The 23,082-nt window shown below is 45.3% G+C and overlaps 1 protein-coding gene across 1 annotated transcript in view; it reads right to left on the minus strand.

The window, feature by feature from the left end:
• The window catches only part of PKD2L1 (polycystin 2 like 1, transient receptor potential cation channel), a 71,556-nt gene that overhangs the window by 34,035 nt on the left and 14,439 nt on the right, over positions 1-23,082 (minus strand). The window contains exons 3-4 of the mRNA XM_063133203.1: positions 6,534-6,661; positions 3,667-3,920 (exon numbers count right to left, since the gene is read on the minus strand). Of these exons, the coding sequence (XP_062989273.1) occupies positions 3,667-3,920; positions 6,534-6,661 (382 nt within the window). The remainder of the gene's footprint in view (positions 1-3,666; positions 3,921-6,533; positions 6,662-23,082) is intronic.

Genomic DNA, 23,082 nt, shown 5'->3' on the forward strand with positions numbered 1-23,082 from the left:
ATGTTTAATTTCACAATGCTTGTGGATATACAATATTTTTAGTTGTTCCATTGTCTGTGTAGATATAGAGATTGTCTGGTTTGCCGACTCTAGAACACGCAACATATAATTGTCCATGTGAGAAGCAATCTGTGTCTAGATCTAAACCGCACAATTCTAAAGATTGGCCCTGAGCTTTGTTGATGGTGATTGCAAACGCCAATCGAATTGGGAATTGCAATCTCTTAAATTGAAATGGCATATCTGTTGGAATCATAGGAATGCGAGGAATGAGGACATCTTCACCTTTGAAAGGTCCTGTCAAGATTGATCTCCGACTATAACAATTGCCACTTCGTCTATAGTTGGAGCATTGAATCTTCGCACATGTTCTCCAGCAGGCGTTTTGTCAGCATGAATAACAATCTTGTGTGTATCAGATGGCATCATGTCAATTGCTGTTTTGAACAAATGTACTAAATTGTTTTTTTCGTGAAGTAGCTGTTGCAGTTTTGAAACAATGGACCTTTTTATGCCGGTATAAATTCCGCAGCGTGCATTCAATTCATCATTGCCATCACCAATGAAATACATGTGTAGGAATTTATGTTGACTATCTTGAAACGGAAGGAAGGAGCCGGCTTTATGATAAATTTGTCCTTTGACTTTGAAAGTTGGCATAAATGGAGCTGTGATGACTTCTGCGCCGAACGACATCATTTGGAAGCATGAGTTGTATTTCCTGATGTTAGATAGGAAATGCTTTGATTCTGCGGTATATCCGGCAAGCAAAGTTTGTAATGGCTCTGGTGGTTCTCCAAGTGGAGGCAGTTTAATTTTTCCAGCAGCACAACACATTCCTTTTGTTTCTCCATTAAATTTAAGAGCCTTGCAATAAGGACACACTTCAGTCATAGTGCCAATGAGAACATGCCGCCTCAAACTATAATCATTAGCTGGGTTGTACCGGAATGCAAGGCGATTGTAATCGTGTGATTGTTTACCACGGAGTCGTGTTTGACGCTGATGTGCTGTTTCTCGTTGACGTCTTTCAGCCCCTCTCAGCCTTTCGCGTTCATTATGTTGAGAACAAAGCAGATCTGTAGCTGTAGTACGCGATTGCCGTGCTCGCAACCGTGCATCCTCAAGTCTGGCTGAACGTTGCTTGGTTGATTCCTTGGCACGTATTTGAGCCATTTTTTTCTCTTTTTTTCTCATTTGCTGAAGCCCGTTCTTCCTGAGTCTGATTTGCAATTTCTCGTCGCAGTGCTTCCGCTCCGCGAGTACGACGACCTAAGTGTGATCTTCTGCAAGGCATTATTTGGATGAAGTAAAGCAGTTTGTTTGGTTTTTAAAAAAGTTTTTTTTAACGTTGAGGAGGTTAGTGGAAACTCATGGCAGTTACCTTTCTTCTGAACGTGTAACTGTCACAGGTGTGACATCTATATTCACTCAGCCAATTGCGAGAGTACATGCAAATAGGAGAGGAGGCAGAGGCAGCGGATTGGCCTACTGGTTGGTGATGTCACAATGATCAGCAGGACTGGTTTTGAGGAGGCCTATTTCTTCGATTTTAAGACAAACCTTTGACCCCATATAGAACATAGTTACATAACAACGCTCGCGTATTCGAACGCAACGCTGTGTCAAAATTTCAAAGCAATCGGTGAAGAACTTTCGGAGATATAAAAGCATGTTTTTACGGTGAGGAGGTTACTGGAAACTCCTGGCAGTTACCTTTCTTCAGAACGTGTAACTGTCACAGGTGTGACATCTATATTCACTCAGCCAATTGCGAGAGTACATGCAAATAGGAGAGGAGGCAGAGGTAGCGGATTGGCCTACTGGTTGGTGATGTCACAATGATCAGCAGGACTGGTTTTGAGGAGGCCTATTTCTTCGATTTTAAGACAAACCTTTGACCCCATAGAGAACATAGTTACATAACAACGCTCGCGTATTCGAACGCAACGCTGTGTCAAAATTTCAAAGCAATCGGTGAAGAACTTTCGGAGATATAACGACAGTAACGAACGGTCTTTTTCATTTTTATTTATATAGATAGATTCTCTCTGTGTGTAATTGTTGACTTCCCTTGTCCACCCCCCACCTTTTTATATTTCAACATCTGTTTGCATTGTTTTATATTTCAACATCTGTTTGCATTGTTTTATATTTCAACATCTGTTTGCATTGTTTTAGAAGGGAATTCTCACTAAACTCTTCCCCATACAAAGTACAAAATTACCACTGGTCTTGTTGGGATTTTTACAAGGTTTTGTTAAATTTCTGAGCTTTTGACAAAGTGCATCATCAGACAAGCATTTTATCGTACGCTTGTTACTGGCCACTCATGGTTTTTCACAGGTCCTTTTGATGCTGCTGTCTGCCTCCCATGCGTCTCCTGCCCCTTCTGGTCTTTTTTCCGTTAAAAAATAAGGCCGTTTAAATCTGATTTTTTTTAAAAAAAACTTGCCGCCATTTCTTACTGTGTGCAGGAAAAGCAGTGATTAAAAACGCCCACTGAATGGACCACACAGTCATTGCTGCTTCCTCTTTGTTCCCTGTGTGAAGGAAGAGGAAGCTCCCTATTGTGGCTCAACAGTAGGAGGCCAAAGCGATGGTAGGGAAATGTGGTTTTCAACAACCCTAAAGCACCTTTCGTGGTTATGTTTTTCCCTAGGGTTGAGTAAAAAATAGCCAACTGCATTTGAAATGCGTAGGCACCTTGGCACTTTAATAAAACTTTTGCTAATATTTATGTTTGAAGATTACTTGGTTCCACCCTCGCCTTTGGCTATTTTTTACTCCCCCACGGGGTTTTCCTTGCTTTTTCCCTAGGTTGGGCTGAAGACAGGGGTCACTGGCAATAGGAACTCCCCAAACAGTGGACAGTTTAGGGTGTGTCAGGAAGTTGGGAGCAGCTGTAGCTCAGTGTGATTGAGCACTTGCCTTGCATGCAAAACGTCCCAGGTTCAATCTCCGGCTTCTCCAGGTAGGGCAAGGAAAAGATCACACCTAAAACCCTGGAGGGCTGCTGCCAGTCAGTGTCAGCAATACTGGGCTAGATGGACCAGTGGTCTGCCTCCATATAAGGCAGATTCCTTTGTTCATCCTGTCTTGTCACTGGCTACCTTAAGGACTGCTTTCTTCCACATTTTCTTCTCTGTATACTCTGCTGAGTATGATTTAAACTGAGTATGATTTAAACCTGACACCTTGCTCCTTATTTCCCAGTCATATGAGGTGCAACGGCCAACTGCTAGGAGTAGGCCCTTTCCTGGGATGGATACCACCTTGGGAATGTTCTTCCAGATGAGAGCTGTCAAGCCCTGCACCTAGGCTCTTTTAGGCATTTGGTTAAAAGATGGCTGTTCAAGAAGCCATTTGGCTGTATCTTCTCCTGGCTTGATATTTTCTGTTTATGGTTCTGTTTTATGATATGATGTTTGTAGTGTGATGTTTTTATGTTATTATGAGACTGTGTTTTGTATGCCACTTTGAGCATACTCGGTGAAGAAAGTCATGGTATAGGCATTTAAAATAAATAAAATAACAAGACGAAGTTATCTTGTGCCAGTGTAGCTATAAAAGGAGTAGAGTGCTATTTTGCATTCCTGAAGTGGAGAAATTCTTTAGACCTGTAGCTTGTGAAATGCAAAGAGGCAGAGGTTATTATTCACTTACGCTGTTCCATTGAAGAGTCCAAAAGGAGATCTGTTCTCTTTGTCCTCACTGTACACATCATAACAACCAGAAATGTCTTCCTTGAAGTCATCATGCACCACACAAGAGTTGTTCTGGACCTTCAGTTGGCGCAGTCGTGGGACACCAAGCAGCAAGTTCTCATAGTAGATATATGACTGAGCATTGTGGCAAAGAGATTTATTGTTGTACCATTTGGTCCAGTACAAACTATCCAGTAAAGGGCCTTGTGTATACTGTGGAGATAGACAGAAAGGGAGAAGAAATGTGTGTGATTTAAGACAGCCATGCTTAAATCATATGACTAAATGGGCAGGGCTGTATTAATAGATTCTAATTGCATAGGCAGAGAGTCTCACTTTGTGCCTCATTCAAGAGGCAGCTGGACAACCACCTGTCACGGATGCTGCAGGGTGGATTCCTGCATTGAGCAGGGGGTTGGACTCAATGGCCTTGTAGGCCCCTTCCAACGCTGCTGTTCTATGATTCTATAAAAGGGATGTGGTGAGTGCTCTCCTTGTGGGGAGAGGGGATCAGATAAGAGCTATGGGCATTAGAGGGGCTCTCCTGTGTGTGTTGTGGGGAAGGGGATGAAATGGTTGTGAGCTGGGGTGTGTGTGTACAAATCACTGAAGGATTTCAGTGAGCTATAAAGCATGAGCTGTATACATTTTCCTATGTATTTTATTGTGCATACACCAGCTTGTGCTGTTTTACACAACTGAATCCCCACATGTACATTTAACAGTGGCAGGCAGACTAAAATCTGCACAAATTGAAAAAGAAGCACATTAGTTTTCAGTAGGGCTATGCATCGCTTCGGATCCGAATCCTGAATCTAAGGTGAATTGGGGTGATTCAGAGGGCTTTGAAACAGATCCAAATCAAATGGAAACAGTACCGAATCAGTCCGAAGCAAATCGCATGATCCGGATTGATTTGGATTGATTTGGACTTTTTTCAAGCACAGGCAGACATGAAAATTGGCAACATTATAGGGCTTCAGTAGGGCTCCTGCCAAGATTGAAGCACATCAGTTCATCCCCTGATTTTTAGGAATTTTTAAAATTTGAGGTTTTAAAATTATTATTTTTAAAGTATGCTGACATTTTTAAAGATAAAGAGATGAAACTTAGTACGTTGACAGCTCTTAAGTAGGGCTTTAGGCATGCCAAGGTTGAAGCATATCAGTTCATCCCTTGTTTTGGGGGGAGTTTTTAAAGTTCAAACTCAAACCTCCTCATTGGGGTCTAGCACCTTGAGAAGTAACCAAGTTTCAGGGTGAAAAATGATATTACAGATAAAGACATTAAAATTAGCACCATGGTAGGACTTCAGTAGGGCTTCAGCCATGCCACGTTTGAAGCAGATTGGTTCAACCCTTGTTTTTTGATGGGATTTTATAAATGTGTGCTTTATTATTGTGTACTGCTTGTGCACAACACACAGCAGAGACATACACACACAAAGTTGAAGACACTTAGAGACTAAACAACACAGAACTCACAGAGGATATTATTATTATTATTATTATTATTATTATTATTATTATTATTATTATTATTATTATTGGCTGTGCTATAATAAGATGAACCCTGAAACAATCCTCAATCCTCCTCCTAGCCTCCTATTAAGGGGGTGCCAAAACATCTCTCACTGTCTATGTTTTGAACCACTGTGCCCGCCTTGCAGGGCCAGTTTGTTTGCTTTCTGTCAGCCTCTCTGGGCCAGCCTGCCTCTGTGCCCTCCTAGTGCCTGGGAGATATAGATGGGATGGGTAGGTCAACCCTGCCAGCAATGGCATACTTGCTCCCAGTGCTCCATGGCCATAGCTTCCTGCTGCCTCTTCTCCTCTGTGCCCGCCTTGCAGGGCCGATTTGTTTGCTTTCTGCCGACCTCTCTGTGCCTGTCTGCATAGCTGCATCCTTGCCTCTTTGCCTGCCTGAGCACCTGCACCCTTCTCCAATATGATCTGTCTGGTTCTGCCTTGCAGGGCTGGTTTGTGTTTCCAGCTTTGAATCTAGACAATCCTTGGCTCACTTACACATGCTCGCATACCGGCCTGCTACCTCTCTGCCTGCCAGCCAGCTAGCCAGCCTGCCTGCCCACTTCTCCAATATTATCGGTCTGGTTCTTTCTTGCAGGGCTAGTTCGTGTTTCTGGCTTTGCTTTGACTCAATTTCTAAGGCACATTGCTCCCAGCCAGGTAATGTGTGTATTGCAGGCAGCCTACTTTCCTTGTTTCTCTCTGAATGGGAAGAGCCTGAGGATGTGTCAGCTTCAGAACAAAAGAAAAGTAGGGGAGATTTGCTCCTGAAGGGATAGTGTGAGCTGAATGCACACCTTCTCAAACCGCTCTTTGCTTTGAGTGGCTGCTTTAATGGTTTCCTTGAAAAATCACATTTTTAGAAGTGGATTACAAATGTGTCTGAAATTTGGCACACATGAGCACCTCCAGGGCATCTGTAAGGTCACCAACTTGCGTATTTCTCTCTTGAAAAATAAAAAAAGTTATAGGCATTCATTTTTTCCAATGCAAGTCTATGGTAAAATGAAAAAAACCGAATAATTTGGACATCCGAATCTCAATTCAGATCCGGATCCAAGGCAAGGTGTACTGGGTCCAAATTGATCCGAATCAAATCACGCTCAATTCGGAAGGTCCAAATTGGGCTCTGAAGGGAATTGGGGTGTCCGTGCACAGCCCTAGTTTTCAGGTGCTGGCCCTGGGTAGAGTTGCTACATGATCAGAGTTAAAGTGGTCATATCAGGACTGCTAGTTTGCTTTATGCCTGTCAGTGCAACAATTTCAATTTTCAACAGTGTGTCCAAAGCTTGTAGGTACTCACTTCCCAAAAGTCAGTCATGCTTCCAATAGTCTGGAAGGAGACACCATTGTCAGAAGAGGTTTGCAAGAAAAGTTCAGACATCACTTTGGTGTAGTAATAGGCATTTGTACTGGTCATTCCATAGGTCACTAGAAAACAACAACAGGCAAACCACATATTATTTTTCCTAAAACGGGGGTACCAGAGGGAGAACTTTCAGTGCTGTTATCAACCCATCAACTTGGCTGGCATCCTGCTCAAGGATCGAGTCACAAAGTTTTGTGTGTGTTCCAGGACTTAATGTCCTCTCTAACAAGGGCAGAGTACATTTGTAGAATATGGGGCGACATATTTCCTCACTGGTTCCCCTCCCAGTAATAACAGTGCAGAATTTTACTAAGTGGTCTTCCAGGAGACTATCAAGTTTCTTGAAATATTTTAACAACAGATGGACTGTTACAGAAACGGAGGGCAGTCCTGCCTCCATCCTTAAATGGGCGGCACGAGTGCCCTGAGGGAGACCCAAGATTTTCCTTAAGGAATTACTTTGAACTATTTCCAGCTGGGCAAGAGCCTTCTCATTCCAGCCCCAGATTTCTACCACATACAGCAATTGTGAGATCACTTTACCCTGAAATATTTTGAGAGCAGGGACTATTAATTGGCCTCCCTTGGAAAAGAAGTATTTTTTAAAATAACACCCACTGTGCAGTTGTTAAAGCTGCATTAAGATGTACCTTCCAACATAGAGAGTCCTGGAATGTAACATGCAGGTATTTAAAGAAGGAGTATTGCTCTATTTGCTCTGCACTAATTGTCCGCCTGTTTTTTAAGTCTGCTACCACAGAAGATCACAACTTTTGTTTTGTCATAGTTAATCCTCAACTTCTCCTTTTCACAGTAATCAGTTAATCCAGCCAACGTTCTTCGAAGTCCAATCTCAGCATAAGACTTGAGTGCCATGCCATCGGCATACAGTAAGGTTGAGACTTTACACCCATTGAGTGAAGGGGGGGGGGGAATTTCTGTGACTATGTCATTAATATAAAAACTGAATAAAAAAGGAGCGAGCAGACAGCCCTGCTTGATGCTTCTCTTCAATAAAATTGGATCAGATAGGGATCCTTGGAGACCCACTCTAACCCTAGGCGTAAGGTGGTTCAATCAGTAATCTCAAAAAGTCGTCTGTCAATATCAGTCCTTTCAAGCTTTCCCCGCAATCTAGATCTATCGATGGAATCAAAGGCTAATGTGAGGTCAATAAATGCAACAAAAAGACATTTTCCTTGACCCTTGGTATATTTCTGAGTCAAGGCCTTCAAGATATCACAACGATCTATTGCATTGTGACCCCTACGAAACCTGCCTGCTCTGGATGAAAAAGTTTTGTCATCTCATAGAATCATAGAATAGTAGAATTGGAAGGGGCCTATAAGGCCATCGAGTCTAACCCCCTGCTCAATGCAAGAATCCACCCTAAAGCATCCCTGACAGATGGCTGTCCAGCTGCCTCTTCAATTCTTCTACTGTGAGCCCACAACCTCCCCAGGTAACTGGTTCCATTGTTGTACTACTCTAACAGTCAGGAAGTTTTTCCTGATGTCTAGCCGTAATCTGGCTTCCTGTAACTTGAGCCCATTATTCAGTATCCTGCATTCTGGGAGGATTGAGAAGAGATCCTGGCCCTCCTCTGTGTTACAGCCTTTCAAGTATTTATTATTATTATTATTAATATTTATAAAGCGCCATCAATTTTCATGGTGCTGTACAGAGTAAAACAAAAGAGTAAAACAAAAGAGTGCTATCATGTCTCCCCTCAATCTTCTCTTCTCCAGGCTAAACATGCCCAGTTCTTTCAGTCTCTCTTCATAGGGCTTTGTTTCTAGACCTCTGATCATCCTGGTTGCCCTCTTCTGAACACGCTCCAGCTTGTCTGCGTCCTTCTTGAATTGTGGAGCCCAGAACTGGACGCAATACTCAAGATGAGGCCTAACCAGGGCTGAATAGAGAGGAACCAGTACTTTGCGCAATTTGGAAGCTATACTTCTATTAATGCAGCCCAAAATAGCATTTGCCTTTCTTGCAGCCATATCACACTGTTGGCTCATATTCAGCTTGTGATCTACAACAATTCCAAGATCCTTCTCATTTGTAGTATTGCTGAGCCAAGTATCCCCCATCTTGTAACTGTGTATTTGGTTTCTATTTCCTAGATGTAGAACTTGGCACTTATCCCTATTAAATTTCATTGTTGTTTTCAGCCCAGCACTCCAGCCTATCAAGATCATTTTGAAGTTTGTTTCTGTCTTCCAGGGTATTAGCTATCCCACCCAATTTTGTGTCACCTGCAAATTTGATAAGCGTTCCCTGCACCTCCTTGTCCAAATCATTAATAACAATGTTGAAGAGCACTGGGCCCAGGACCGAGCCCTGCGGTACCCCACTTGGAGAAGGTTCCTTTGATAAGCACTCTTTGAGTTCGATTCTGTAGCCAACTGTGGATCCACCTAATAGTTGTTCCATCAAGCCCACTTTTAGCTAGTCCCTCCCCACCCGCAGATCACCTTGGGAAATGGAGACGGAGGAGGCAGTTGGGGCTGCCATTAGCGTCTTGCTTCCTGCTGTCATGGATGAAGCTGCAGATGAAGGAGAGCAGGACATCTTCCGTGAGCTGTTGCACTTAGCAGGCACAATTCACCTCATCCCACTACTTTTTGGAAATGGTGCCACAAACTCTGCCAGGTCTGCTGCTGTGGCAGCATTGCTCCTGGAGGCATTCCTGGCCTTGCTGCGCAGCCGTGAACAGGTGAGTGTCATGGCATGGATGGTGTCAGTGCAAGCCCTCAACAGGATCCCCGCAATTGCCATGTCCACCAACCTGCTGGAGCAGCACACCATGGTCCGCCATTGGGTCCTTCCGAGAACTGATGCTGTCTGGGCAGAGATGCAGGATTTATCTGACTGATGAGTGCTTCAGAGCTGATGAGTGCTTCAGAGGCAGCTTCTGCATGTCCCACGTCACCTTTGATCTGATAGTGGCTGTGATCAACCCAATTTTGTGCAGAGAAGATACGGTAATGCACCCTTCTATTCCAGTCTTGTGTCTCCTTGCATTGATTCTGTACAAGCTGGCTTTCAGCATGGACTACCTGCCCCCTTCCACCATCTTAGGGTTGGGCAAGCGACTGTGAAATTTTCCACAAGACCATGAGGGTTCTGAACAAGCTGTACCATGAAGACTTTACCTGGGTTGGCAACGAGAAGAATATGCATGTGTTCCATGCACTGGGCTTCCCATGGGCCGTGAGGCCCCTGGACTCTATCCATGTGAATATTCTGCCCCCTCTCATGGAGCAACGAATACAACCAAAAGCACTACTACAGCATGGTTCTGTAGGCACTGGTGGACGTGAGGGGAAGGTTTCTGGATGTCTTTGTTGGGGTGTCCGGTAGGAGCCATGATATTGCCATCTTCTGGAACTCCCCCCTTGCAGTCAAGTTTGCCACAGGGAGATTATTCACCTCCTGCTGCTCTTCCGTGTGTGGCCATGCCATTGGCCACTTGTTCAAGCTGACTAGGCACTTGCCTTTCAACCATGGCTGATGGTGCCTTACCACTCCCCCGTACACCCCTCCAGAAGAACTTCAGCTACTACCATTAGCCATGCCCAGATGCCTGTTGAGCATGCTTTCAGCCACCTGAAAGTGCACTGGAGCTCTCTTTACACTCTTCTGGACGTTGAATTGGACATAATTCCTGATGTCATCATGATGTGCTGCATTCTGCACAACATCTGTGAATTGTGTAGTGATGTATTGCTTGAGGACCACCCTGACCTGCCTCAACTGGGTGCAGAGAGCGACGCCATTCCTGTTGATGAGAGCAGATATCCCCGTTTCCACACCCCCAAAATCCAGCTCAAGTTTGGGTGTCACACTCCAAGGCAACAGTGGTGCGCACAAAGATAGCCGAGTGGAACTGGGCCCACTGGGCCCATGTCTCCCACGAGCAACTGGACTGACCTTTCTTCCTCAGCAACAGGGGCATCCCCTTCCTTCAATCTCAGGTGCAACACTCAGAGAAGCCCTAACAGTTGTGCCTTAGCCTTAGCTTTTGCCAACTGCAAAGGTGGCCTTTCTCCCTCACTAAGGCCTTTGCTAGACCAGGGGTTAGCCCAGTGTGAGGCCCAGGCTCGCCCCTGTGCAACCAGATGATGCACAGGGGTTCCCGGGCCCAGGCAGGGGTCAACCCTGCCTGGCCCCGGGGTATCGGGCTACAGTTGTAGCCCGATATTTCCCACGGTCTTGGGCTGGGCCCAAGACCGCGGATGTGTAGCCTGGTCCGCTGCTTTTCCCGGTTACCGCAATTACTCCCAAGTAGCCGGGAAAAGCGGTGGACGGGGTGCAGTGCTTCACAGGAGCATTGGGTCCACTGGAGCCGGGGGGGGGGAGATTGGGGGGGGAGATTGGGGGGGGAGATTGGAGCCGAGGGGAGAGATGGGGGGAATTGCGGCCGGGGGGGGGAATTGGGGCCAGTGTGTGTGGGGGAATCGGCGATTGCGGGAGAGGGACATTGGAGCCAGGGGGAAGAGCGGGCAGGGGTGGGAGGGACATCGGAGCCGGGGGGAAGAGCAGGGCGGGGGGGGGGGAGCGGGAGAACGCTTTTATTTTTTTAAAATGGCTTACCTTAGCACATTAGCGTTCGTGCACATCCATCCCTTCTAAGAGCTAAACAACATGGCAGACACGACGGGGCTTCCGTGCAGCCTGTCGCGTCTGACGTGTGGAAAGGAGCGACAGCCCGCACTACTTCTAGCAGGGGCTGTCCCCTCCTCCCATATGGATTCTCAGGTAGGTCTAGCAAGGCCCTAAGAGGGCAACCCTTACTTAGTCTGCTTTTTGCCTAGAAGCATTTGAGCCAGTATTTTGTAGAAGCATTAGAATAAAAGCATTCGAATTATTTCCAGTGATTCCAATGCTCTGTGGCCTGGCTGAGGGTTGAGGGAGCGGGCAAGGAGAGAAGCGGTGGGGGAAGGAGGGGGGACTGCTGCCTGCGGGGGCCCCAGCCATGGGCTTTTGGCAGGGCTTGGGGAAGAGGGAGAGCAGGGAGAAGGTGGGGGAGATCACAGCGGCTGTTCGGCCACTGAGCGGCAGGGCGCTAAATGTGTGGAAAGACCACTGCCAGGGATGGGAGTAATTGAGGGAAGGGTAGCTGCTGTGTGGTAAAGGGAAGAGGCAGATCTGGGTGGAAAACAAGGCCGGGGGGGGGGGGGGACACGGGACACACGTCTTTGAAAACCGAGCGACAGATCCTGGCAGTGAGTGGAAGGGGTGTGTGGGGGGGAGACAGGACCACCCACAGCCGAGAAGTAGCCAATCGTGGAGGACTGGTGATGTTTCCTGATTTGCGATGGCTATCAGGATAGATTTTGCACAGCAGTGGCTGATGGGATACCAACGGGAGGACTGAGGGAGGAGAGAGGGAGGAGAGATGGTGGGGACGGTGTCAATCAAACCCCACGATGACTATCAGTCCACTCAACGTTAGCCTTAACGCACACAACGGGTGACTAAAAATATGTCGTGTGGTGGGTGCCCCCTAAATAGTCAACCGTGGAGTTGCTATTAATGCATGGTTGACTAGTGTTGTCTGAACTCACCCAGAGTCACTACACAGGCATTTTCTTGACATACAGATTAGTCAAGCAGATCATTTTCTTTAGAAAACAATTACCTTTGAACCAGTGCAGGCAGAACCGGGAAGGTAGATTCTTAGTGTAAGGAAAGTAAGAGAAAACTGAGACACCTGGGCCCTGTACACCTAGGAAACCCAGTGCATGTTGTTATGTATCTAAATTATAGCCGTCTCCGGCTGATTAGTTTGTCACTCACTGAGAGGGAATGGAGAAGTATGTAGATCTAAAGAAGTTGTTAAGACAAATTATCTTAACAGTCTGCTCTCAGCAATTCAACTTAAGCTTCCAGAATTCTCCACCCCACAGTAGAGGTGTGTGTGGTGTGTGTGTGTGTGTGTGTGTGTGTGTGTGTGTGTTTTTAAAAAAACTCCCATGCATTTCCTCTCACAACAATTCAGCAAAAGCTTTTAGAATCCCCCCCCCCCCCCAATCAAGCTACCGGTATATATAATCATCTTTGTCCAGGCATTGCATAGTCTCTCACAATTCAACACGAGCTTCCAGAGAATTTCACTCCACCGCAATTTGGGAAAATTGTAAGCCCAGGCCAAGAGAAGGAAGGCTGAAGAGATCCTCCATTTCTCTTGTCCCTATCTTCAAAAAGGGCAAAAGGGAGGAACCTGGGAACTACAGACAAGTTAGTCTGACATCCATCCCTGGGAACATTCTGGAGCAGATTATAAAGAGGCCAGTCTTTAAGCACCTTGAAAACAATGCAAAGATTACTAGAAGCCAGCATGGATTTGAGAAGAACAAATCCTGCCAGACTAATTTGATATCCTCCCTTGTGGACTATGTAATATACCTTGAGTTCAGCAAAACTGTTGACAAAGTGCGGCATGACATTCTGATTGGCAAACTAGCTAAAAGGGAGCTAGATGGAACAGCTGTTAGGTGGATCCACAGTTGGCTACACAGTCAGACTCAAAGAGCACTTATCAATGGTACCTTCTCAAACTGGGGAGAGGCAACGAGTGGGGTACTGCAGGGCTCAGTCCTGGGCCCAGTGCTCTTCAACATTGTTATTAATGATTTGGACGAGGAGGTGCAGGGAACGCTGATCAAATTTGCAGATGACACAAAATTGGGTGGGATAGCTAATACCCTGGAAGACAGAAACAGAGTTCAAAGGGATCTTGATAGGCTGGAGTGCTGGGCTGAAAACAACAGAATGAAACTTCATAGGGACTAGCTGATATACCCGGCGTTAAGATATATGTTGGTGAAGTAATCATCTTAAAGTAGTAGGCCAGTGCTAGGCCTGTGAGGTAACTTTAAAACGAATTAAATTCTTTTCTTTCTTCTCTCTCTCTCACCCCCAACGCAAGTCAGGGCTGCCTTAAAGCTGCAGCTCTGCACGGCCCACTCGACTGTCTTCTGCTCAGGGCTCTTGGCAGGTGCCGGGAAGCCTCCGAGGGCTGCCAGGTTGAAAGCCTGAGCCTGCCTCGGCCTGCACTTCTCACCCACCAAGCGCTCCAACAGGAGTCTGTGCTGAACTGCCGAGGCCGTCAAGTCTGGCCGAACTGGTCCATGCCGCCCTGAGCTGTTGGTGCCCATAGGTAGGTCATGTGGAAGCCAGCCAGCTGACCGACGTTTAGCTCAGTCATTGCTGTTGGTGATGGGGTGCAGCTGCACCCTCCTGAACCCAATGGTGCCCGGCAACCAAGGCAGCCAGCCCCAGGCACTCTCCCTTCAGGCCCAGGATTTCCTCCCAGCCAAGGCATGCTGGGAGTTGTAGGCACAAGCCTAGCTCCCTGAATAACATGTTAATCTTTGAACACCATCTGAGGTGTGAGGTGTGGTGGGAGACAACTGGAAAGTGGACCTTCTTAGTTGTGGCACCCTGCTTATGGATTTCTTTTTCCCAGACAGGCTTGCCTAGTGACTGCAGTAATGTCTCTTAAGTGCCAAGTGATTTTTAACGATGAGATTTTTTATTCTGCATCCCCCCGTTATAACTAAACCGCAACATTCCAAGACAGATGCAGGAATTACTGAAAAAGATTTATGATTCTTATGTAAAAACCTGACTATACCATTGAAACAGAAGAGTGAATGGAGGAATGACTGACTGCTGAGGTTGGAATGGACTGGTGGGCGGGGTTAGTGGCAGTTGGAGAAAGTCAGGTAGAAGGAGAACAAAGACCGTTAGCGAGAGGTCAGGAAAGTGGGGGCTAAGTTAGGACTGAGAGATAGTGACGTGGTCTGCATATACTGACCTGGTTTGCTAACCCATGCTTTATTTAAAATCAGCCACTCCACATGCCAGTACTACACCTCCCAGCATGCCTTTGGCAGCCTGCAGGTATCCGCGTCCTCTGAGACATCCTCTTGTTGCTGATGCTGCTCCTCGATAGAGCATCGAGGAGATAGAGCATCGCCAAGGAGCGGAGGTAGCAGCTGTCAGTGGACGTGCCCAGCTCCAGCCAATCCTGCTGGGACTGCCTCAGTCTGCGCTTCTCACCCACCAAGTGCTCCCTCAGGAGTCTGTACTGAAGGGCCGGGCCCAGGCTGGGCACTTCCCCCCACCTTTGTAGGGTCTGTTTCTGGGCATGCACAGAATACCTCCCCTCCCTCCCTCTTCAGTCGCTTGCTTGTCCCAGATTCTGAGAAAACAGCGCTATCAGGACGGAGTGCCTTTGAGCATGTTTGGCCCCTCAAAGTCATGCTGTTCTATCTAGTTATGATTTTAAAACCACACAGAAGGTGGGAGGAGGCACCGCAAATGGACGCAGCCCATTTATGTGAGTTGTTTCCTTTTATGTAAATAAATAAATAAATAATGTGGAATTGGGTTGACTGCTTGAGACTGACCTTAGGAATCACAATCACTGCCAAAAGGTGGTAAGTCTGGCCTTCCGCCCAAGGCATGCTGGGAGTTCCGCCCAAGGCATGCTGGGAGTTGTAGGTGTAAATCTAGGTTTTATTAAATTCTTTTTAAAAATACTTAACACCCCCCACACCAAAAAAAATCATGTTTTTAGATTTTTCTGGTACATTGTATAGGCAGACCTATTACTGCATCAAATTTCAAGTTTCTAACTCATCTGGAAGTGGCTAAACATTTCTGGACACATGTCACACACATACTTTCTGCTTTATAGGTAGAGATAAAAGCCAAGTTCTACACCTAGGAAAAAGAAACAAAATGCACAGTTAACAGATGGGGGACAGTTGGTTCAGCAATACTACAAGCAAGAAGGATCTTGGAATTGTTGTAGATCACAAACTGAATATGAGCCAACAATGTGATGTGGCTGCAAAAAAAGCAAATGCTATTTTAGGGTACATGAATAGAAGTATACGTTCCAAATTACGCGAGGTAGTGGTTCCCCTCTATTTGGCACTGGTTAGGCCTCATCTTGAGTATTGCGTCCAGTTCTAGGCACCACACTTCAAGAAGGATGCAGACAAACTGGAGCGTGTTCAGAGGAGGGTAACCAGGATGATCAGGGGTCTGGAAACAAAGCCCTATGAAGAGAGACTGAAAGAACTGGGCCTGTTTAGCCTGGAGAAGAGAAGATTGAGAGGAGACATGAGAGCACTCTTCAAGTACTTGAAAGCTTGTCACACAAAGGAGGGCCAGGATCTCTTCTCAATCATCCCTGAGTGTAGGACATGGAATAATGGGCTCAAGTTACAGGAAGCCAGATTCCGGCTATACCTCAGAAAAAACTTCCTGACTGTTAGAGCAGTATGACAATGGAACCAGTTACCTAGGGAAGTCATGCTCTCCCACACTAGAGACCTTCAAGATGCAGCTGGACCGCCATCTGTCAGGGATGCTTTAAGGTAGATTCCTGCACTGAGCAGGGGGTTGGACTCGATGGCCTTATAGGCACATTCCAACTCTACTATTCTGTGATTCCTGCTCCACCCTAGCAAGAGAAAGGCCACCATCTTTTATCCTCATTCCCTCCAGCCTCTTCTCCTTACTTAGAAAAAATCCTTAAGCAAGGCAAGGCCACGACAGAAAGAATGCTCCTCCCATGCAAGCAGACCTCCCCTTTCTCTCACACCCCACCTTAGTACTCCAAAGGTCCACAACAAAGGGGGAGGTTGTGCTTGCTGCATGAATTACCTGGCCACCACTCAACACCCCCCACCTCCACTACATTTTTAAAAAAATGATGAACGAAAAAGAAAGTGTTCCCCCTTTTACCTCCACAATGAAGGAAAGTTGTGAATTATTCCCCTGTCCTGTGTTGCCTCAGTTCCCATGTGGTTAAAAAGAAATTTGGGGGGGGGGGGGAATAAAAGCATTCTCTCCCTTTCCCTTCCTCTCTCTCACACAAAATAAGTTCAAAGGTAAGGTTGCTGCTGCCTGCTGCTAAGGCTTGGCTTTCCTTCCCCAGACCGAAAAACCACAGGAGTTGGAGGAAGAAAACAACACAGCAGTAAAACAAGCAGTGACTCTTCCAGCTCATCCATGGCCCATGCAGACCTGGTCTCTCATCCCTTCAGTGGATAGGCACTTACTCCACAAAGAGTGGGAACTGCTGTAAGAACTTATCACATGCTTCCATGCATGCAGAGCACTTGCTAAGTTAAAACATCAATAGCTGAATACTAAGAAAAAACTGATAGGCATCCTCCTAGCAAACAAACAAATGTTCAAAGCGTATATTTCACATAGGACAAAATGTCATTACTGTATGAGAAGACTGATTTGAGCTTTGTGACCCTGTTTGCAAGCGATAACAAGTACTGCCATAACTGCTCCATTGTAGAGTGCATGAAATATAATCTGCTGCCCTATGAGACATCACAGGTGCTCCTTTGAGATAATAATGAATCTTTCTAAAACAAACAGCCATTGTTGTGCTAACACAAAATGCTTTAGAATCTGGCACAGAGCTGTACTGAATCTACCCAGAGAGTACAATAGTAGCTACCATCTATGTTATCATCCTAGCCACCCTTCCTGGAGAGTCCTTTGGGATTGGACATTTTAACCACACATCTCAAACATCAAGAAATTACACGGAAATGCAGATGTTACTAAGAAATGAGAACGGGCCCCTCTTTCCATTACTTAGTAATGATTACTATAATATGAGCAGGAGAGGAAGAGGAAGAAACCAATGGGGAAATGCAAATGTTTTGCACATGCTGCTACTTCACTAGTTATGGTTTTTGGTTGTGCACTGCCCAGAGAGCTTCGGCTGATGGGCAGTATAAAAATGTTTGGAACAGAGACGCTTAAAAGTGTGTAGGCTAAGAGGATACAATGCAATCAATGTCCCAACTATAAGTAAAAGGTGGACAAAGCAAGGCTTATGAGTTATCACCAACTTGAGCTCTTGAAACCAAGTTAGTCTCCTAGTGTGCCCATGCAAAGGACACCTACCTAAGAATGACAGGACTCAGCTACTCAAGAGTTTGTTTTTAACAAAAATGATTGATCGTGTTGAAGGAAATGCTGCCCTTTGTTGGATGGCTTTACTGCTTTGAAGCACTCCTTCAGGAATGTTTGCCTATTCATTAGGGTGACCATATGAAAAGGAGGACAGGGCTCCTGTATCTTTAACAGTTGTATTGAAAAGGAAATTTCAGCAAGTGCCATTTGTATATAGGGAGAAGCTGGTGAAATTTCCTCTTCATCACAACAGTTAAAGCTACAGGTGCCCTGCCCTCTTTTAAATCTGGTCACTCTAGTATAGCTCCTGCGCCTTTAACTATTGTGATGAAGAGGGAATTTCACCAGCTTCTCCATATATACAAACAACACCTGCTGAAATTCCCTTTTCTATGCAACTGTTAAAGATACAGGAGCCCTGTCCTCCTTTTCATATGGTCACCCTATATTCATTGACTTTGCCCTGAGTTTTTCTCACTCTCAATTGATGTCAATTGCCCTCAGTGGATTAACGTGTTGCCAAATCTATTGGATAAAGTAACATCAGCCTGTTTATTATGTGAACATAAGAAGAGGTTTTCTGGATAAGGGCAAGGGACCATCGGGTACAGCATCTTGTTTTGAACGGTGGCCACCCAGATTTTTCCAGGAAGTCACAAGCAGAGCACACAAGCAGAGCAAAACCTTCCTCCATTGTTTTGCACCCAAACAACTGTTTTTCAGTGGTACATTGCTTCTAGGTATTTATTTATTTTAAGATCATTTATTTCCCACTCTTCCTTAAAAAAAAGTTCTCAAAGGAACTAACAACAATTTAATAAAATCAAGTCAGAATACAGATTGTAGAGAAAGGCCAAGAATACAGAACCTGTTGCTTTAAAATCTCTTACCTCTAGCTCGGATGCTAACTACTCCATGCAGGAAAGTGCTCACATCATGTATCAAGCATCAGCCCCAAATCAATGGATGGAGTTTTCTGCCCCGCACCCTAGGTGCCAGGAATCAAGAGGCGATCTCTCTAATTTACACCTCTTGTACCACTTTGCTAGGCTTTTCGCAGGTGTAAAACACAGGCTTCCTATTTACTTACTGGCTAACCATGCTGTCAGACCCATTCTTGATATTTGTTTCCCTCTGGCAGACTCTCTTCGAAACCACCAGAGATAAAAAACCTCACCAGTTAGGACCAAGCCTCTCCTTCCTTTACAAAAAGAATGAGAATTTGACTATGTTTTTTGTCACCCTTCTGAATAGGTCATCTTGGCATCCATGGGTGACCGTTGGACTTCTCTTTAGGCACTGTTTAGCCTAGATATTGTGAGAGTCCTCCACACACAAAAAGACAGAGGGGACAGTAAAGAAATTACATCAATCTATCAGTCAATTGAGTCTGTCCTTCCAAGCAAAGACAGGAGTCCTGCTGGACACATTCAAACACTTCAGTGCCTCTAAAGTAATATTTCCACTTGTTGCTTTGCAAACACTTTAACTGCATTTCAAGTTCCACTTATCAGCACTTCAGCACATGTAAATAAATCTAATGAAAGTCAAGGCAAAGTAGAGAAAGTTCACCCCAGAATAGTATAAACAGTAGATTCCCAGAAGAACCACCTTTTCAATATACTTAATTTAAAAATGGGTCATGCCCCCCAACTTTCACACATTCACCTTTTATTCCAGCTCATCCCAGCTACTCCTGAAAGCAAAACGCCTTGGTGACAGTGTTACCTACAGACACCCCAACTTCTGTTTATTATGCTATTATTTATTCTATTATTATTACCAAGTTTATATTCTCCACCCGTCTTCTCTGGAAACACATGGCACCCATCACTCTCTCACACACCCAATCACATCCTCTCCACCTCCTGCCAGCAAGGGATAGGGGCAGAGCCATCAAACTCCCTTCCTTAGGGAGGGGATACCCACCCACTCCCAAAACCTACAGCCCCGGTGCACCTGAGGAACAGGAGGCAGGTGATGATGAAGACGGTGCTGGCCAGGCAAGCCCTGATGATGACGGCCTTGAGCACAGGAAAGTCCCGCAGCAGAGCTGAGACCGGGCTCAACAGTGTGCTCCCACTGGAGATGCTGGTGTCAGGCACCTCATCGTGGAAGTCTCATGAGATGTGAGATTTCCGGCGAAGCTGGGATGTCAGGATTTCCCCAGACTTTTTTTAGAAGATATTAAAAGTCCCCCTGGATTAGGGTGACCATGTGAAAAGGAGGACAGGGCTCCTGTATCTTTAACAGTTGGCATTTCAGCAGGTGTCATTTGTATATATGGAGAACCTGGTGAAATTCCCTCTTCATCACAACAGTTAAAGCTGCAGGAGCTATACTAGAGTGACCAGATTTAGCTTTAACTGCTGTGATAAAGAGGAAATTTCCCCGGATTCCCCATATATACAAATGACACCTGCTGAAATTTCCTTTTCAATGCAACGGTTAAAGATACAGGAGCCCTGTCCTCCTTTTCACATGGTCACCCTAGCATGGAGGTTACTTTCCTTCAAGCAACTGAGGGCTTTTGGCCTTCACTTCTTCACATCCATCACTGCTGGATGACATTTGCTTCTTTCCCTCAGAGCTCAAGTCCACCTCCTTCTCTTTCCCCCCACATTTGAAAACCCAGGTTTTCCTAGAGTTGTTTCTTTTCCTCTGCTGCCGCAACCTCGGAGTGTTCACCTCCTCCTCCTCCACTATCCCTGCTGCCAATATGGCCACTTCAAGAGTGGGCTTGACTTAAAAAGCCCCAAAGCCCCCACCTTTGTGTTTTTCTCCCTGCACACCTGTGCAGCATGGAGCTACGTGGGAGCTGTAGTTCTCCAACCACCTCAGTTTCGTGGCCAGGGAGTGGAAACATATAGTTGGGCTATTAAAATTCAAGTTTGAAGTTCTGGATCAGTCGCTCCAAATGACAGCCCAGATAGATATGACAGCTAGGAGTGCCTACTATTAGCTGCAGCTGATACGCCAGCTGTGCCCCTTCCTAGAGTTAGAAGACCTAAAAATGATAGTGCATGCACTGGTAACTACGAGGTTTGACTTCTGCAATGCACTGTACATAGGGGTACCTTTGTACCTAGCCCGGAAAGTTCAGCTAGTTCAAAATATGGCAGCCAAGTTGGTCACTGGTACACCTAGGGGTGACCATATTACACCAACACCAAAATCACTTCATTGGCTGTCAGTTAGTTTCCAGGTGAAGTATAAGGTGTTGGTTATTACCTTCAAAGCACTACATGGTTTGAGTCCAGGTTACCTGCTGGATCGGTTTCTCTCATACAATCTGCCCCACACACTCAGATCCTTTAGGAAGAATTTACTCCAGTCAGCCAAACTAGGCTGACAACTGTTACCCAGAGGACCTTTTCTTCTGCCGCCCCCAGACTGTGGAATGGCCTGCCGGAGTAGATTCGTCAGCTTAAAGTTCTCTCTGAGTTTAAGACAGCCGTAAAGACTAGTCTGTTCCGGCAGGCCTACCCAGATGAATTTTAAACCTAAGAACTTTAAGATGCTGTGATTGTTATTTTAATATTGTATTGGTTTTATATGCTGTTTTAACTAATTTTATGTATTATATTGTGTTTGGTGTTGTTCCCTGCCTCGATCCAGACGAAGAGCCAGGTAAGAAATAATAATAATAATAATAATAATAATAATAATAATAATAATAATAATAATAAATTTCTGCATGTCTACACTGCTTAAACTTCAGTTTAAAACAAAAATGAGCAAAATCAATCTGGTAGATCTCGAGTAATAAGCCTTACACTACTGTATTCTTATATAAGATGTTTAACATCTAAGTGTTTAATGCACGTGCTGTTTTTTCCTGATAAAGAAAAAACGCCCAGAGAGCTTCGGCTATTGGGCGGTATAAAAATGAAAGAAAGAAAGAAGAAAGAAAGAAAGTCCTATGCAACTTTGATTGTCCTCATAAATTTGTATAGGCATGGACTCATCAACTCCCAAGTCCTCAAGTAGTAGCTAAAACCATAAGATGGATACATATTCAGCTTCAGGAGATGAGTGGGCAACCATGGCCTGTTTGTGGCTTGGCCAACTCACAGCTCCATCTCCATAGAAAAAGATTGTCAACTAGTGGATTTGCAGTCTGAAGTGTCTTCAGCCCAGTTTGCATCCATGTACCCCATTACTTTAGGGCTGTTGATGGTTGGCAGTTTTAGTTTTAAGTGTGTAGTCCAGACACCTTGCTACCCTTTTGACTGTAGTCCAACCTCTTTGACTGGGTGAGTTAGTTTTCTTGCATAGTATTAGGGTGACCATATGAAAAGGAGGACAGGGCTCCTGTATCTTTAACAATTGCATAGAAAAGGGAATTTCAGCAGGTGTCATTTGTATAAATAGAGAACCTGGTGAAATTCCCTCTTCATCACAACCGTTAAAGGTACAAGAGCTATACTAGAGTGACCAGATTTAAAAGAGAGCAGGGCACCTGCAACTTTAACTGGTGTGATGAAGAGGAAATTTCCCCAGGTTCCCCATATATACAAATGACACCTGCTGAAATTTCCTTTTCAGTACCACTGTTAAAGATACAGGAGCCCTGTCCTCCTTTTCATATGGTCAACCTACATAGTATGCCTACTGCATTGGCTTTGCCAAGCCTAGTGGTTGTGGCTCAGTACAGAACCGTATCATTGCTTCTCTATAGCCATTGTTTTCACTAGATTCTTTTTTCTCGTGGAAACCTGTTTTCATTGGTGTAGGCATTTGTAGTGAGTTGGATACCGGAAGAATGATGAGGAGTTAAGTGAGCTCTCACAGCCATGACCTATGCAGCGTGCTGAGTGCATAGAAATACGTATAGTCTGGCATAAAGGGCAGGATTTTTTACTTAACCAAGTAGGCCTCTCACAAAAGATAATCAGTACAGCTTCACATCTAAATAATCTTGCAGCTGTTTGGCCTTTGCCAAATTAGCTCACCCCTCCAAGGTAAGGATGTTTTGCCCTATCACACCAAAGAGCTGAGAAACTCCCCCTCCCTTGAGCAATGGGTGGGGCCCTGCTCTCCCAAAGAACAGTGATTTATTTCCCAGCTTGTGGTGTTTTGGGCACTTTCTGAAACATGGGAGATAGCTGGTGCTAAGGGCAGACATATTCGATCTCATTCCAGGGAGGAAACACGCATTACCAGCCTGGAGGCATTTGTTGGTATGCAGGGCAACACCCTGTGTGCTGTGGGGTGCCGAGCACACAGTCAGTTGTCATGGAGGCCAGCTTCGATCTGTTGAAGGGATATGTGAGCTGTCTTTGCATTTATTTCTGCATCTGTTTATCACCTGTGTATAATAAATAAATGGTTACTTTGCTGTACCTGTGACTTTGTTTTGCTTTGGCAATCCTCAAATCTGGTCTGACTAGGACCTGAGTAAATCAGGCCGCATTAGTAATATTACAGCATTATATCGCCCCTTCTGCACCCTGCTTGGTTTTAAAAACCCACTTGCAGCCTTCAGCCTTTGTTTCAACCGGTAGTTTTGTAA

Source organism: Elgaria multicarinata, chromosome 8, assembly GCF_023053635.1.
Source record: "Elgaria multicarinata webbii isolate HBS135686 ecotype San Diego chromosome 8, rElgMul1.1.pri, whole genome shotgun sequence".
NCBI classification, from domain to species: Eukaryota; Metazoa; Chordata; class Lepidosauria; order Squamata; family Anguidae; genus Elgaria; species Elgaria multicarinata.